The sequence below is a fragment of the Nilaparvata lugens genome, chromosome 4 (assembly GCF_014356525.2).
Source record: "Nilaparvata lugens isolate BPH chromosome 4, ASM1435652v1, whole genome shotgun sequence".
Lineage (NCBI taxonomy): Eukaryota > Metazoa > Arthropoda > Insecta > Hemiptera > Delphacidae > Nilaparvata > Nilaparvata lugens.
The window spans coordinates 53,561,314-53,579,569 of record NC_052507.1 but is presented as its reverse complement, the minus strand read 5'-3'; the positions used below and the strand labels follow the sequence as shown (position 1 = coordinate 53,579,569).

At 32.0% G+C, this 18,256-nt stretch overlaps 1 protein-coding gene across 2 annotated transcripts; it reads right to left on the bottom strand.

Annotated features, from left to right (window-relative positions):
- Positions 1–519: 519 nt before the first annotated feature.
- LOC111044379 (electron transfer flavoprotein subunit beta) lies at positions 520–16,437 on the bottom strand. 2 transcript variants are annotated; one of them, XM_022329506.2, is made up of 6 exons: positions 16,213–16,437; positions 13,766–13,924; positions 11,015–11,173; positions 7,454–7,534; positions 3,035–3,175; positions 520–1,816 (listed from the first exon to the last, which is right to left on the bottom strand). In XM_022329506.2, the coding sequence occupies exons 1-6, from the start codon at positions 16,261–16,263 to the stop codon at positions 1,646–1,648; spliced, it is 762 nt and encodes a 253-aa protein (XP_022185198.1). In that variant the 5' UTR covers positions 16,264–16,437; the 3' UTR covers positions 520–1,645. The 2 variants fall into 2 exon arrangements, with proteins under 2 accessions (XP_022185198.1, XP_039281784.1); XM_039425850.1 differs by lacking the exon at positions 16,213–16,437 and adding an exon at positions 15,399–15,609.
- Between the last annotated feature and the right edge of the window lie 1,819 nt (positions 16,438–18,256).

The following is an 18,256-nucleotide window of genomic DNA, read 5'->3' as shown; positions in this document are numbered from 1 at the left end:
TTTGCGGTAAAGGTAAGTTTTCGTTTATCCGACCGCGGCCTACGACCGAGAATACCATTGATTCTTATGAAAGTGTTCAAAGATTTTCATCCTGACTAAGAGTTGACACTCTCATAAGAGCCAAATGTATTATCTCGGTTGCCGTTTGCATCAACTAGAAAAAATGTAAATCCCATTGACGGCTTTAATGATATATTCAGGCGAGGTAGAACTTTCATCAGCAACTCCCGCTCCCCACCAATAAATGCCATACGAATATTATTATTATTACTGTATTTAGAAAAAATGTAACTTGGGGCTCTTGCCAGTATAGGTATACTGAAAAGGAATAGCTGAACATATAAACTACATCTTTGGTGTACAGTTATGTGAATGGCTGAACTTACGGTATTATATTTATGGTAAAACTTGTTAAAAAGATAAAATCTAAATTTGCAATATCAGCAATCACAGTTGTTTGAGTAGACGTGATTTTACGTGTGAAACCATCAAGGAAAACAAATATCATAGAAAGACATGTTCGTATCATAAAATATTATTTCTGATAAAAAACAATTTGAACAACATTGATTCTCACAAGCAGTACATTAGTTTATGGAATTTATAATTTGAACACACATAGAAGACTATGACATTTCACATAATGGAATTTGACTAATTTCATGACAATCTCTACCACCGGCACTTTTCAATTATTTATTTCTTGAAAACTACATATTTACACCATCAAATTGCCTTCAACCAAAAAGCTGCATATCAATTTCTCTAATCTAATCAATAGTTTAGAAAATATGTTATATTATTATTTAATAGGAGTATTATTTAACTCAACCACCTACAATCATTGAAAAATATTTCAATAAGCCAACTGTTGTTGAAATAAAATCGACTCAATCTCTTTAAGAGATCTCATTGTATCATTCAGGTGTTAATTATTTGGAAAAAAATGAAATACTATACATGATATATTATAATACAGATAAGATGGTTTTAAATTTAAATAGAATAGCTTCTGTAACCAAATTCACAACGAATATATTTGACAAAAAATCTACAGTCTTCAAAAATTGAATTGTTTTACATTAAAAAAGAATTAATAAAATAATATTTTAAAAACAGAAAAATGTTTGAAATAAATAACAGTAGTTCATTATCCCTTGTTCTAACATGCAGAGATAGCACCGAAACTGTAACTAGTCGAGATACTGTATTTAGTCCCAGGTCCACTGTACTGATTCTAGTAACCACTGAGCTCAATAACAAACAACTGGAGGTAGCACTGATTGGGACAGCAGCGACCCATCAAATCTTCATTCAACGGGTTTTTAAATAAATATATGCCGAATCTATCGCCAATCTAACGATGTTTTGCAGCACCTACACCAACACTGACAGTTTATAAGTGAATCTCACTGTAATAAGTTGAGGACAACTGTGATTGTATATTAGAAACATTTTTGAGAAACTAGGAAAAACGACTCTCACTCAATCCCTGCTACCTTAGTTACAATTTCAATTTTACACAATGGTCTCAATTGTTAACAAAAGTGTCACCTCCAGTTGTTATTCATTACAATTTCAATGTCTACATAATGGGCTGAGTGTTGACCCTAACCAGTGTGGCCCCCAGCTGCTGTTCAGCTCATCAAACATGGCCGCTCTCCTTGAGTTTGGCAATGAGCGTGTCGACGTCTGGCACGATGACTCCAGCCTGCCTCGTTGGTGGATCCTCCACACTCACCACTTCTATTCTGGCCGCTGTGTCCACGCCCAAGTCCTTCGGACTCACCTTCTTGATCGGTTTCTTCTTAGCTTTCTGCAAACCAATATCAAATTTATTCTATAATAAAAATGCAGTAAATTAATTCACTAACAAAGCCACAAATCATAATCTATAATATTATACAGGAAAGAATTTGCTTATACACTTACGGGATAGGAAATTCACGAATGACGCATCATTACGTCTGAGCTACTGAACTGATTAACTTGAAAATTTGCATATTCATGTAGATTCTTAATTTACCGAGGATGGTTATATGACTATTTTAAATTCTTCAAGATGTCAGTAGGTCAAGTTTTTAATTAGACCCATGCTGATCACGGGTTACCTGCTTGTATAAAAATACTATTAAAAGACAATGAGAGAAACAATGCGCCGTATTTTTATATACTATATTTGGACCAAAGCGTAGCTTAGCACGATTTTGTTGCATAGCAACCATTCAAAACCTTTCTACACTGTCATTCAATCATACTTCCATTATTTCTCATGAATAAAACCAACACTCCTATTCAACCGATACTGATAAAAGAGAATCTTACTATAGTATACTTGATTACCTGGCAAAAAGGTCGTGTTATGCTTCCGCCTTCAATGTTCTTGGATAAAGTCTGGGCCAAACCTGTCATGCATCTTTCTGATCCAACTTATGTGCGACATTTTTGTGGGGTGGAGGGGAGGTGGACATGTGTGACATAGAGCAATCTTAGCCGTTGTCATCCGTGATCGAATCGGAACGCTGCATGACAGGTGTTGCCATCACATAACACGGCTATAATTTATTATTAAGTCTATGATGAAAGTTGGTAAAATACCAATAACCTAACATAATACTATGTAATGGGGCCCAGAGCCTTGGTCTAATCATCGTGCCTAAAGAATAAAACACTGTGTTCAACCCAGTCCACACGTACAAACTTATCGTAAGTCTTGCATGATCATACCAGATTTGATAAAACTCTACTATCCGATTTCACCAAGCTCGGTTAAAACATTTGAACATGGTCAAACAAGGTACGCTAGTGCACTGGAACGTATGTTTCTACGTATGATTCTACGGCGATTGTTACTATCGATAATTCAAGAGCACCCTTGTTAATCGTACCCCGCTTAATCATGTCTCTATCGAGCTAAGTGAGACCTAGCATTTAAGCTGTACGTGTGGACCGGACTTGATGAAAAACATTGAATAATGTAAAAATAATTGCAAGATGTTTGAATACTGTATAATGACAGCAATGAGCAACTTGCCATAATATTGGGCAGAGTGGCGTATCGGGGCTCGTTGAGTCGCAGATCAGCACTCAGCACAGCCGGCAATTTGATTTTGATTGTTTCCAGACCTCCGTCAATTTCCCTCGTGACAGTCAGGTCGGATGCTCCCTTCTCTACCTATTTACAAAACAACACAAATATTTGAAACAAGTTCACAGAGTTATTTGAGTTACGAGTAAATGCAATCAACCGAGTGAAAACTGAGAATTCGAGTAGAATACTGTAATGATTAGATTATTGGGGAAATTTAGAAATAAATTCGGAATATTAAGATCGGAGAATTCAGTAAGATTCATGTTATAAGGTCAGTGGAAATGATAGGAAGACGTTGTTGTCACTTTACCTTTTATAGTAGATAGCTTTGATTCACGCCATCCCGAGATAACATATCTGATCTAATAATATTGTTGATTCTTGTTAATAATAATCAATTATATCTCAATATATTATAACATATTATAATATATTATATTATTCTTCAAGAGAATGTATATTTTTATGATTTAATAATGAATTTTCATGAGATTATATACAGGGTGATTCTTAATTATGGTAAAATAATTTAATACGTGATAGTAGAGGTAAAAATAAGAAAAAAAGTTCTTATAAACATATATTATAGTTAACAGAGCCAACCAACAGATGGGTTTCATTTTGAGGACGTGCTCGCCCTTCACTGATGTGGTACCTCTGCTACTCTTATACAAATCAATTGTAAGGAGTCTATTAGAGTATGCATGCGAAGTATGGAATCCTTATCATAATGAACAGATTCACATTCTAGAACGCTTGCAAAACAAATTTTTGAGATGCATGTATTATAAAAAGCACAGGGTTTTCTGTCCCTTCGATTACCCAACCAACTCCCTCAGAAGTATGTTCAATATTAAATCACTGAAAGTAAGACGTGATGTTAAATTACTTGTTTTTCTGTACAATCTGTTAAATAATAAAATTGATTCTTCCTACCTGCTTTCTAAAATTAACATATATATAAATACCATTGCACGACGTTCTGGATTTTCATTTCATATTTCTCGCTCCAGAACGGTAAGACATTATAACTTTCCTTTAAGTAGAGCTCAAAGAATTTTCAATACTTATTCAGAGCACTTGGACATCTTCTGGTTCTCCCTCTCCAAATTCCGAAGGATTTCATATGATTTGGTCTTGTAGTATGTGGTCCATCATTTCGTGATTTGCGCTTGCATTTCTTTTATTCAATTATCCTCATAAAGGCTAGTGGTAGTACATAACACAGACACTTTTCCTCTTGTCTATATACTAGTAATGATTATAGTTTACTGAAGTATGTGTGCATTTTTTCTTATTGAATTCAGTTAATGTATTTTTATTATTCTATATACGACTGTATATTTCTTCTATTTTTCGTCTTATTTCATTCTCTTAATTTTATAATTAGCTATTTTTATAATTTATTATTTTCTCATATTTTCTATCTTCTTTTTATTGAAAATTGTATTATGCTGGAAATTATTGTATAGTGTGGAGGAGGCAAAATGGGTTTTTTACCTGTTGTCTCCATGAATAAATAAATGAATAAATAAATAAATAAATATATACATAAACGCTTCATTAGCGATCAGCTATACAGAGTGAAAGATTTCGCCCGGAATTCAGTTCCTCTGGTGAAATACACCCATACTGAATAGTTTGGGGACTAATTTTTGATAAACTTGAGCTGGATTAATATGGAAAAATATCTGAAAAATTGAATAAAACTAGTCTGGAAGCTGTAGTGTGAGTAGTTTTTGAGAAAAAAGTTGAAATATGCAAAAAATCTAAGTAGAAAAACACAGACTTCTACGTTTGATGCCCAATAACTTTCTTCAATGACCAGTAAACAAATAATTTTTTGCAATAAGAATTGTAGAGAATTCAATTCTGAAAAGAATTATGTAAGTTGTGTAAACTAAATTTAAATAAAATGTATTCTTATGTAGTACATTACACCACGAAAATTTGCTGTTTTATGAGGAGAGAACTAATAATTCATAGGTTGTAGCTGATTACAAATAAAACATGGATTTAAAGAACAGCTGATTCATTTTGTTTTAAATAAAAATTTTTTAAAAGAAATCTCCAGCTGAAAATTATTTTCAGAAATATCGTAGCTCATTGTTGAACAAAACAACAAACTGTAAGTTAGGCCTACTGTAACTGCGCTGTGTTTTTTGTTTAATCTATTAACCAGTTATTTGTAACCATTTCACTTTGCTTTTGTGAGAATCATGCATGATGGAGCTCCAGCACGCTTCAGTGTTGCTGTTTGTGAACACTTGAATTACAGCTTTCCAAATCAATGGATAGGCCGAGGTGGGCCAGTACCAAGCCCAGCTAGTTCACCAGACCTAAATCCTTTGGATTTTTATCTTTGGGGACACTTGAAAACCTTATTATACAATACTCCTATTGATACCATTGAAGAACTCCGATTAAGGATTTTGAACGGAATAGAAATGATAAAGCAGTCTCCTGGAGTATTTTAACGGGTCCGAAAATCGATGAGAAGACGTCTGAACATATGCATTCAGAACAAAGGAGGTCACTTTGAACATCATCTTCAGTCTTTTGGTATAAGTTTAATGTCATTTAGATAATATGTTACTTTCATATAAAAATAAACTTTTCATAAAAAACCGAATATTTTATTTGCAATCAGCTACAACCTATGAGTTATTAGTTCTCTCCTCATAAAACAGCAAAATTTCGTGGTGTAATGTACTACATAAGAATACATTTTATTCAACTTTTATTTAAATTTAGTTTACACAACTAACATAATTCTTTTCAGAATTAAATTCTCTACAATTTTTATTGCAAAAAATTATTTGTTTACTGGTCATTAAAGAAAGTTATTGGGCATCAAACGTAGAAGACTGTGTTTTTCTACTTAGTTTTTGCATATTTCAACTTTTTTCTCAAAAACTACTCACACTACAGCTTCCAGACTAGTTTTATTCAATTTTTCAGATATTTTTCCATATTAATCCAGCATAAGTTTATCAAAAACTAGTCCCCAAACTATTCAGTATTGGTGTATTTCACCAGAGGAACTGAATTTCGGGCGAAATCTTTCACCCTGTATAGCTCGCTAATGAAGCGTTTATGGATATATGCTTATAAGAACTTTTTTCTTATTTTTACCTCTACTATCACGTATTAAATTATTTTACCATAATTAAGAATCACCCTGTATATTTCAAGAGTTATACAGATTTAAATATGACAAGAGTTCATATTCTTATGTCGTCTATAAGTCAACAAGCAATTTGACAACGGTGCGGAGTTGGAAAAGGATAGGCTAACTGTTTTGTCAAGAGGCATTACTGTGATTGATAGGTGGCATTTATGCACTGCGGCTGCGGTCTGCTCCAGCCAAAAGTCTCCAGCACTGCATACAGGGGCAAGTGGCATCCACCACAAAACATCATCACAAATATACATCAGCAGCATCTTACAGGGACAATAGACGGAATCTTAGTAGACTCCAAAAATGGCCAGTCCAAATGGAGACCACTATTGTCCCTGTATGAAGGGCGCAAAAGTGACGGATTACGCGAAAAGTATGAGAGAGTCGACATTTTCCGCCCATAGAGAGATACACTTGAAAATGTAAGCATTCCTCATAAATAACACAAAGAAAATAAAAACACAAATGCTGACAGTTCTACTAAAATGAATGTTAAAAGTTCTACATTTCAATAGAAATATCGGGGCACCGAGCTTTGCTCGTTATTTTTATTTATTGTTAAACAAAACACAATTCTCTAAAATGATCGTGTTTATATTTCACAGCTGGCTGTACGTCATCTTATGAATTTTGTGGATGCGATATTTTGATTTTTCACATACTCACTTTTTTACTATCCACAGCTGTTTCAGCCAAGGATGAATTATCCTTTTAATGTCGTTCAGCGAGTTTTCTCAAGGATGAGACCTAATGCAATCGAATCTTTATATCATAAACCTACTATGTTCCAAATTTCGTGAAAAACGTTAGAGCCGTTTTCGAGATCCGTTAAACATAATAACCAGATATAAAAATAACCAGATATAAAAATAGCCAGATAAAAAAATAACCAGATATATAAATACAGAGATTGCTCGCTTAATATAATAGGATTATAGAATAGACATAAAATTGTGTTTGTTCATTACGGAACAATTCTTCAGCTTCTTTGACAACACTGTTCAATTACATTATAGCACAAACACATTCAATTTGAACAATACTGAAGTAAAACTCACTGAGGTCCAGCATGCAGATTACCACGTTCATATCGAGAACACTCAAAAGTTTATTTCAATATTAATTAATTTAAAATTCACAATTGGTTTAAAATCGAAGCACAATAAATAAGAACAACTTACCTTTGATGCAAAAACTCCCTGAGGCCAGTCCAATAAAGCAGCTGTCATTTGAGCCGTTTGGTTGGAATCATCATCAATTGCCTACAAAATGAAAACATTCAATTATTAAATTTATAGGAGTAAATCATCACAAAAATAACATACTTTCACATTCAATGAAGACAGGAAAGATATATTTTCGTTTCTCATGTGATCTATAAGTTGTAAAAATGAATAGTTATAATAATACAACTAATTATAATTTTAATCATAAGTAAAACAATATTGGGGGATAAATTATAGTGAGATTCACTTTAAACTGTCGATACTTCTTATAATATTGTCAAATATGTATAGTGTTTGTTTTTCATTTGTTCAGATTTGGATTTTCGTTTGATAAAATTATAACGCTGTCAGTCTAAAAGAGAACCTCACAATAGTTTTTTTTTTATGAACAGTTCAATTATACTCTTACATATTAATTTCAATTACTAGTCATACAAAACGCTTTAGTTTAGAATTGAGTTATAATTATATAGTTGAAGTTGCTGTGTTTGTATTGTGGCAGCTTTCTATGACTGTTGACAATTTTTCACTGTTACATGCATAAATAAAATGCGAAATTTCAGTTAATGCACTAGAAAAAAATGTATGAATAATTCACAGACAACCGCCCATGTGAGGAACCTTCTCCAATGATTCTGTAAAATATAGTATAGTTTACATTAACTCTAACAATTAATGTATAGTTTACATTAAATATCGGGGCACCGAGCTTTGCTCGTTATTTATTTATTGACTTTTGATAAACCGAACACAATTCTTTAAAATGATTGGGGAAGTACTGACAGGCCAAAACTGTTTTTTCTCGAATTTTGATTTATACACTATAAATAGTCCAAAAAGTAGGTTATGTTCCGGAACTTGAATTCAGGTTCAATTTTCTGTTCAAACATTTGAAAACAAATTTTTAGATTATATTATATTAAAACAAATAATTTAGATTATATTATATTAAAACAAATAATTTCGATTATTACAAACCAAATTGAATAAAAAAATAACACTCACTAATCACTTGAAATGGTCAAATAATGATCAACTTTGAAAATAATTATAATTAGGAGGATTAGCATGTTATGTCAACAAATCAGATTATGTTGATCAAATCGATTAAAAATTGTCTAGCTGGATAAAATTTCTCGCTGATTGATTATGATTACACAGCTGGAAATAATTCTGTCTCTCTCCCACACAGGCACACGCATCTTCTGTTATCGAGAGACGACGAAATTATCATCTGTTTTCCAAGGATGAATTATCCTTTTAATGCCGTTCAGCGAGTTTTCCAAAGAATGAGACCTAGTGCAATCGAATCTTTATATCATAAACCTACTATGTTCCAAATTTTGTAAAAATCGCTAGAGCAGTTTTCGAGATCCGTAAAACATAAATAACCAGATATAAAAATAGCCAGATATAAAAATAACCAGATATATACAAAAATTGCTCGCTTAATATGATAGGATTCAATGTACAATAATCCTAACTAGTAGTTCTGTGAACAGTAGACCTCTCGCAGTTATAAACCGCAGCCTCCTCTTATACTATCCGTCAGAGTAAATCCTGTCTGTATGTCGTGTCAGCGAGATATCGGTGTGAAAACGGCTAATGGCTGTTGAGGTTTGTGTATCAAAAATGCTAACATCAAAAGTTAATCTCCTTCAAGACTTACTGGCAACAGGACAGCCAGAGTTCAAAGCAGAGAAAGTTCGAGAGACAATACTATGTTATTTTAGTTATTAATTGCATGCGTTATTGCATGCAATCAATAGTTCATTGACCGAGCGAAGTGAGGTCTAAGATTCAAGTCGACGGTTTGGCATTTCTCTTAATGTTTAAATGTTTATAATATTATGTTGCGCATTTACGGCGAAACGCGGTAATAGATTTTCATGAAATTTGATATGTATGTAGGTATGTTCCTTTTTAAATTACGCGTCGATGTATATACAAGGTTTTTGGAAATTTTGCATTTCAAGGATAATATAAAAGGAAAAAGGAGCCTCCTTCATACGCCAATGTTACCGTAAAATTCAGACTATAGAATTATTCATCATAAATCAGCTGTCTAGTGGACTATAATACTACCCGTTCAAAAACATCGAACATCTTGAAAATGTATCTTTCCATCAACGTTGTAGACAGTTGCAGCCATTGATACCTGATAACAGCGCTCACACTCACATTCTGGGACGACACGTCACGGTACGATAGGACAGAAAGCTCTATGTTTATTTAGGATTTTTTCTAGATATTTTAAATTGATAAATTATTTATTAATTTTTGATAAAACATAACAACAGGGCAATGTAACTGAGGTCTACTGTTCACAGAACTAAACTAGTTTTAATAGTGCATAAAAATTTCATTCAATGAGGCATGCAATTTATAGTCTACACAGCAGCTGATTTTTTACCAAGTTTCATAGAGACATTGAATTGCATGCGTCATGGCATGCAATTTATAACCAACTCGACAGCTGATTTATGATTAATAATATTCTTTAGTCTGATTTTTACTCTAATATTGGCGTAATACGACGACGCGCAATTTAAAAAGGAACATACCTGTCAAATTTCATACATAATAAACATTCAAACATTAAGAGAAATTCCAAACCGTCGTCTTGAATCTTAGACCTCACTCCGCTCGGTCAACAATTGATACAATTGGATTAACTAGTTTAATAACAGTTTATTCATGTACAGTGCTGTTTTGTTTTGTACCACTATGAGTCTTGTTAGACTCAGTGGAAATTATCATATTTTATAAATAAATAAATATATGTATACACGTTATAATTTATGAAGAGGAATAATTTATAAGAGGAATTCTATTTCATTTAAATCCAACAAGAAGATATAAGAAACCCTCGAGAGAAATATAATGTCTTCAATCAAATTGAAATGCTTTCAATGAGCTGCAGATTATTTGGACGATTGCCAGAACGCTAAAGGGAGATTCAATTCAAACTGTCAGCATTCCTTATCTATAGCACCAATACTTCCCATTCAATCAGTATGCTTACAGTTTGAAGTGAATGTTAATGTAGTACAGCAATGCAACGAGATCAGTTTGTATCTGACGTCAAACAATAGGCCTACAAATCAGAGCAAGACAAGTTCAATCAAGTCTAGTGATTAAAGTTGTTCTAGACGTTAACAACAGTTTTACTATATAAAGTAATTATTGTAGTTGTTATTATAGTGAGATTCACATTGAACTGTCAGCATTGGTTGAATGAGAAGCATTAAATTTTCCTGTTTTCAAGGACTGCTGATGATTTTAAGTGATAATTTAATTACAGCTGGAGATGATACAATTGGTCTCCGAATGAAATTTAAAAATAATAAATACATTGGAAATTAAATTTGATTTTATTTGAAAAATGGCGTAATCAGTCGAAACAAGTAGTTTATTGGGAAAAAATAAAAGATTAACCTATTATTTATATATAACTTATATATATATTTTTTTGAATAATTGGACGTATGAATGAATGAATACAATTGATTTTACCTGTTTTCCTAGAATAACAATGTCTGCCTTCTCATCCTGCGCCAACTTTGAGAGTATTTTGGAGACATGTATTGGCTGCAGTGTCTCATATTCGGGGCCTGACACTTCAACGTGTATTCCCCTATCAACACCCATCGCCAGGGCTGTGCGAAGGGTTTCCTGAACATTCAATAATATTATTATATTTTGAGATTCAATTCTTACATCATCTAATACTATCAAATTTTTACATAAACAAATTTTAAAACTATTTTATTGGAATATAAATTTATTCGTATTATTCCAAATAGTACATCTACTTTGTTTAAAACAGTTAAAATTACTTTTAGTAACACTTTCACGAATAAGCTTGTGCAATATCTATATTGCAATATTATTGCACAATAAAAAGCCTGTTGAATATATCAGGAGATAGAATAAGAAAAGGTTTTTCTGAAAATATAGCTTCTCTGATTAGTTCTCGTAGCATTTAATGGGGATTAAAAGTTAATAGACTTTTGAGCTTCTCTGATTGGTTCTCGTGTTTTTTTATTGCGGATGATGCTCACATTAGCTTTTAGCTTGTGCGCGGCCAATAGAAAGTGCGTGGGTGATGAGATGATAAAACGTGCATGCCTAGTGTGATTCGAACCCAAACTCATTTTCATTTCAATCAATTCAATTAATCGGGATTAATGAACGTTTGTGCTACCGGGTGTCATTTTCAACATTCTTTTTGAAACAATATTAATTGAACAAGCGCAGCGAGTTCTTACTTTTGACTTGAGGCTCGAGTCCGATTGTATGTTTGATGATAACCACCTACCTTTCATCAATCAACACCAAATTTTCAACTCATATTCTTTGAACTGTTGTTATACAGATGGAGTTCAAAGATATTTACTTAAATCTTAGTTTTTTTTGAGTATGTAACAGGATAATATTTAATGTACATAACAAATAACTTTTTACTAATTATTCTTCGTTACAAATCACAAATCAGCTATCAGCTGGATTACTACCCACAGCTTTTCATACAGGAGCTGACAGATATCAGCGCCATTAAAAGCTAGTTCTCTAGCCCGGGGTTGATGACTACTTTGGTTGAAATTTTCAACATTTTCAATTTTTTTTTTTTGGTTGAAATTTTCAACATTCTTTTGGAAAAATATTAACATTTCATACAATTATCATTAAACCTATTGTTTGGTAGTTACTATTCAACCACAGTATGTATAAATGTTATTAGAAAATTTTGAAACCATACCCACTGGCAATTGAAGCTACATATATTTTACTAAATTTTTGGTAATTTTATAATCGGGAATCCTCATTTATCAACATGTTAGAAACTCTAACAACATTATAGATTATAATACTCTATTTATAATATCCAATAATCTATTGAGACCCATTTTATTTAGAATACATTGTAATCTCAACTCAAAAGACAAGCTACATTAGTTACAAGTTTAAATTTGCGTGATGTATTAGTAAAGAGCCAATGATGAAAAAAGATGCCAGGGAAAATTATTGCCAATATTCAACTGTTGCCAATTGATTGAATAGTTGCCAGTGGTCAGTGACAATACAGAAGCATTATACACTCATTGGACGATTAATTTAAAGCAATTTTCTAAAGATTAAAGTAAAACTTATAATATCTTTTGCAGGATTTGAAGAAATTTGAAAAATACTTATAATAAAGCTAGACATGTTTTTGGTTGAACGCCTGTTGTTCTATATTATCATATTGTGATGTATTTCAAGTTTGAGACAGTAAATAATATTTTTTTTTACAGAATATAATATAATATGCCTGCTAAAACTTGATTTTATAACTATCATCACTATCCTTTATCAACTATCCATTCTATTTATGAATTATTACACAATTAATTATGATTAAAATTATATTGGGAGGAAAAAAAACAGGCGAACCCTTAAATATTATTTCCACAAATTTAGATTATGAGTTCGAATTAAGTATTATTAGGACTGTTGTATAAACTAGAACTGGAACCGTTTTGTACTTGAACCTGTGATACCTACTTTTCTGGAAGTTGTGAGTTTCTTAATAATTGAATAGAAAAATAAGTCACTTTTTGCTACTTTACCACATCACAATTTTTTGTCCAAAAATATTTAATATAATTATGTACATTTGTACAAAAATGTGAATAACATTAGAAGAGAAATAATAAGGCAAACCTTGTGCTATTTTTTCTCCTGAATTCAGGTAGACGATAGACACAGTCCCAAATCAAGGTTATTCTTTCAGCTTTCACTAATGTATTATTACTCTATTATTTTCATCTATAAAAAATTACGACTGTCAGCATTCAGCACAATGTGCAAATAAAATTATAATAATTATCATTAAACGATTCAAAAAACAATTCATTTGTTTTATCATTAGTTACTATAGCATTCCAGAGAATAGCTTAAAAGCTTTTTAAATTAGCTAAGCTTACCAATGAATATAAGTTGGAAAAAAGGATACCGTATTACCAGTTCTTATAGTTAAATATAGTAAATATACAGTCGTTCAATGTGTGAACACTGCCAGGAGAACCAATGGTATTCTTTTTCTGACAAGCACACATTCATTTTAAACCAGGGTATTCGTGTATCACTTCAAGAAAAAATTATGCATTATCAATCAAAATGTAATTATCCTACTTAATTTTGATGAAGATACACTTGGAACAGTCAGTATTTCTTAGAAATAACATGGGAGATTGCCATCGAACCAATGGCAACAGAAATTACCTGAGCTTGTGCGGGACCACAAGAGACGGCAATAACTTCGCTGGCCAGCTTTTTCTCTTTCATGCGAACCGCCTCTTCTACGGCGATTTCGTCGAATGGATTCATGGAATGCTTCACACCATCTGTCACCACTCCGGTTTTGTCCGGTTTCACACGAATCTGAAAACAATTAATACATTTATTTTCTCCGAAAATTATAAGATAATACGCGCAAAAATATCAAATATCAATCTTCACAGATAGCCTACCAAGAAAGAATGAAGAATGGGTGAGAAATTTAATTTAAAGATAATAGATACATTTATTTTCTTAAAAAACTTTCTAGTAATGATAAATTACATGGTAGGCTATAATAAACTATAATCCCACATCGATATCAATAAATAATGAAAAATAAGTAGCAATATTGATATAAAAATTAATAAATGATGAATTGGGTAAGAGAGAATAGACTAGTAAAAATTAAAACAAATACTGAAGTGTATACACTCAATATATACATCAAATCATAAACTCTACGTAGCCTCTGAAATTTTAAATCAAGGTTGAAAGCAGTTTTGGCGAATGCCTGTTGTTTACACCTGAATTAAACTCATTAAACAGTAATATAAATGATCCTATGCTGAAATTCACGTTATAAAGTTAGTAGAAATGATAGGATGGCATAGTTGCTGAAAAATGTACGGTATACTCTCTCTTAGTGTGAACATTCACTTATTGTGAATATCTTGGTCATATCTTGGCAGCCCGTTTCAGACCGCCGTACGTAGCTTGAGCAAAATTTCGAAAGAAAGACTGTTATGACGGTCTGAAACAGCCTAAAAGTTTGCATTCGGGCTTCTAATGCCGGAATATATGCCGAATTTTTTTTGACACTGTCTATCTGGAGACCCCAGTCATTGGCAACGACTTCAAGTATTCATTTTGAAAAAAAACATCGAACTACAATATAGAATAAGATTCACAGCTGAACGTGTTTTGTTCTCTTTACATTCAATGCCAATTTTTTTCTAATAAATAAATTATTAATACATTTATTGAACCACTAAAATATATTTGGATTCTTGATCCTTGATAATAATGATCAATTAAGCCTACAAATGATTTGATAACGGTCCGTAGTATGGAAAGGATAGATTTGTTAAATATTAGAAATATCTATGCTATTAGATTGGTCTAATAACATAAAAAGATAGCAAACGAATATTTATAACTGAATTTGAACAGTAAATAGAATGCTTTATGAATGGTTATCCATTTTTTGACTGCTTTTATAGAAGATTTAATACCCAATAAATACTGTGTTATACTGTCAAATACTTGTTAGTAAATATTATGATCTAAGGTAATAGCTGTATTACCTATTACATCAAAAACCGTTGATTTTACCTGATATTTATAATGTGACCGTTCAAGATAAAACTCCCATTCTACAGAAAGATATAAGTTATCTATAATCAGATTATTGATATTTATTTCATATAGTAAAAAAATATAAAAAAGTTAACGGGTCTAATAAAAAATTAAGTCTACAAATTAATAAGTTTGGACAAATATCTACGAGACTATATGATCATATACAAAGAATATGACTGTAATGGGGCAATTATGAAGGTACATGAACAACACTTACATTTTTTTTAATATAATTTCAGATCAATTCCTGGAGATGTTAGTGAATATATCAGGGAAATTTTTAATATTTTACATTATCTAAAAAGAAAGAAATTCAGACTTTTGAAATTTTCAACTTCCGCATTATTATTGATTTTTTTAAGATACAACACAGTTCAGATTAGTTCAACTCTCATAATAATTTTATAAAATTGAACTGTAGTGTTGCAATACTACTTGTCAGTGATATTAGGTAACATTGAGGTTAAAGTTCAGCTGTTATCAATATACCGAACATCAATAACTCTTCAAATTTTAATTTACAGAACTTCCTGTAATTTTTAGGTTAGAAAACAAAAAATAAATTTGCAGTTTTATCTTCCACATTCATGCAAAGTTTTCAATTTGAAAATTTATAAATCAATGTAGCCTATAGTATAGGAAGTTTATAACCTTGCTGAGTTCATGTAGGCTTCCTTTTAATTAATTCAACTGTACGGTAATCAGTAAAGAAAAACGTTTTCTCATTTCTAGGCTATGTTGAACGTATAAATTAAAATTATTTATAAGTGAATAGTAATGTTACTTTGATGGTTAGAAAATAAAAATTGAATGGAAAATAATAAGTAGCTATTCTACATATTTAAAGATTAGGCAAATCAGCAAAGATGTTCAATCTGTTTTGTTGATTTATTGAAATTGACTCAAACTTGAATCAAGATACATACTTTTTATAGCTTAGGCCTAAAAGTCATCTATTTTTTAAAAATTCTAAATTATTTTGTTATAAAATGTTTAATAGTTGGGTACTCAAAGAAATGAAAATCATTTACCTTTACGGCGTAATCAATCACGCGCTTAACACCAACTAAAACACGAGCCATAATTTAAATTAAATTATTTATGAATGTGAAAAAAATAATTTGTTAAAACTGTGGAAATTTTACAAAATTTTCAAAAATATGAAAGCTGGAAACAGACAAGTATAGAGCTGAATGCTGACGACTTTGAACTAGCAATGTCAGTTTCTCAATCAGCTGAGTTTGAAATTCTTTCCCCCACCACGAAATTTTTGCTAATATAAAGCAACGTACGCACGAGCATTTGCCTCGGGCGAGGCATGCGGCTATGGCGGTGCGTTCACCCGTCAATAAGCTATTTGCCTAGGCATGTGGGTGAGTCAAAACCACCAATCCAATCCTGGCTGGAATAAGCCAGCTAATCCAATAATTAATCTTGTATTTGTATTGAAGAATGAAGGTGACAAAATTGATATGTGTTATGATTGATTATTATTGAATGATTAATGTGATAACCTTGATTTGTTTGTATAATGATTGCTATCAATTCTCAAATAGTGATATTTATAATAATAGCAAAAATATTCTCTCAGATACTGAATATCTTTGCTGTGTTTATAGAATTACATGAATCATATAATGGAATAACAGAAAGGTACAGTGTTTATAAAATTACATGAATAATAAGATGGAAGAATAATATTCAATATTATTTTTTAATCATTTCGTTCTATGAATCCTATTTAACATAGCTCAATCCATTCAGAAAGCTCATTTATTGATCAATATTATTTGAAATTCTCATGGAAGCTATAATGTGATTGTGTTACCTCATTTGAAAAACTGCTTTTTGCTATCTCACCATAGTGTACTGTCTGTAATATAATTTGTTTTTATTCTTGTAATGTGATGTATTGCACAGCAAAAAAAGTGTTGCTCCAGTTTGCTCAATTGCAGGAATATAACTACTATAGTCTATCATGTTTTTGAAGTAACAGCTGAATCAAACTAGATGATTAAAATAGATTTTTACATTCTTATGGAAAAAAATAATCTTTTTTCATACTTGACCTCATAAACAAGCCTACTCCTTCATAGCATATTGCATTCAATTCTCTTATATCTGTATCTTTATCATCATACTAGCAGGCCTGGTGAATTTCATACTGCCAAATAGTCATGCATCTCATGACAAACTTTTGCTGGATGCTCACTTGAGGAGGCGCGATGCAGCATTTTGCATACAAATGCTTCCTGCTTATTGGTTTGAATGGAAGCACTCACACACACTCCATCAATTTTATTGTAGGGGCATTGAAACGTCTTGGTTGTTGTCCGGCATGTGTCTTATCAGCTCTGATGACAATTTTGTGGTAATCAGATGGCATGCAGTCTAGTGCAGTCTTGAATGATGCATTGTGTTGATGGAATTTTTTTCCACTTTTTGTGTAGTTGATATTGTGGTAATTATTTATATAAACAAATTTCTCACCTTGGTAATTTTGCCTCGCTCTCTCTCTCCCTCTCTCTGTTGATCCAATTTCTTTCTAAAGTTATCTTTGTCTTTTTCAATAAATATATCAGTCATAGCACAGCTATATTGAGGTCAACGTTATAATGGCAGTGGATAAAGATAGAAGAATAGCGATGCCGATTCTCTTCATTAATTAATTATATTTCTACACTGTCAAAAACATAGTTGGCATCTTTGTGGACCTAGAAAAGGATTGTACCACCGGCTTTGTCCAATGATAGACAAGGATAGCAAAACCAAAGTTGATCAAATACTGTCATTATAACGTGGACCTCACTATAGCTGGCTGATGTCAAACGACGTGTCGTCTGCTACTGACGGACGCACAATGCCTCGCACAAATCTGTGCGTTCGCCAGTACGCAGCTTAAAACGTGCGCTCATTTCAAATATCTTTGAAAACTGAACATCTCGTTCTTTTAATTATTTTATTTTAGTAGACTTTGTGCCGGTTACCCAAAATCCGGTTAAATTTCAATCGTGATTACTTCCATGAAAACTAATCAGAAAGCTGTCTTTTAAAAAAAGCCTTCTCTGATTGGTT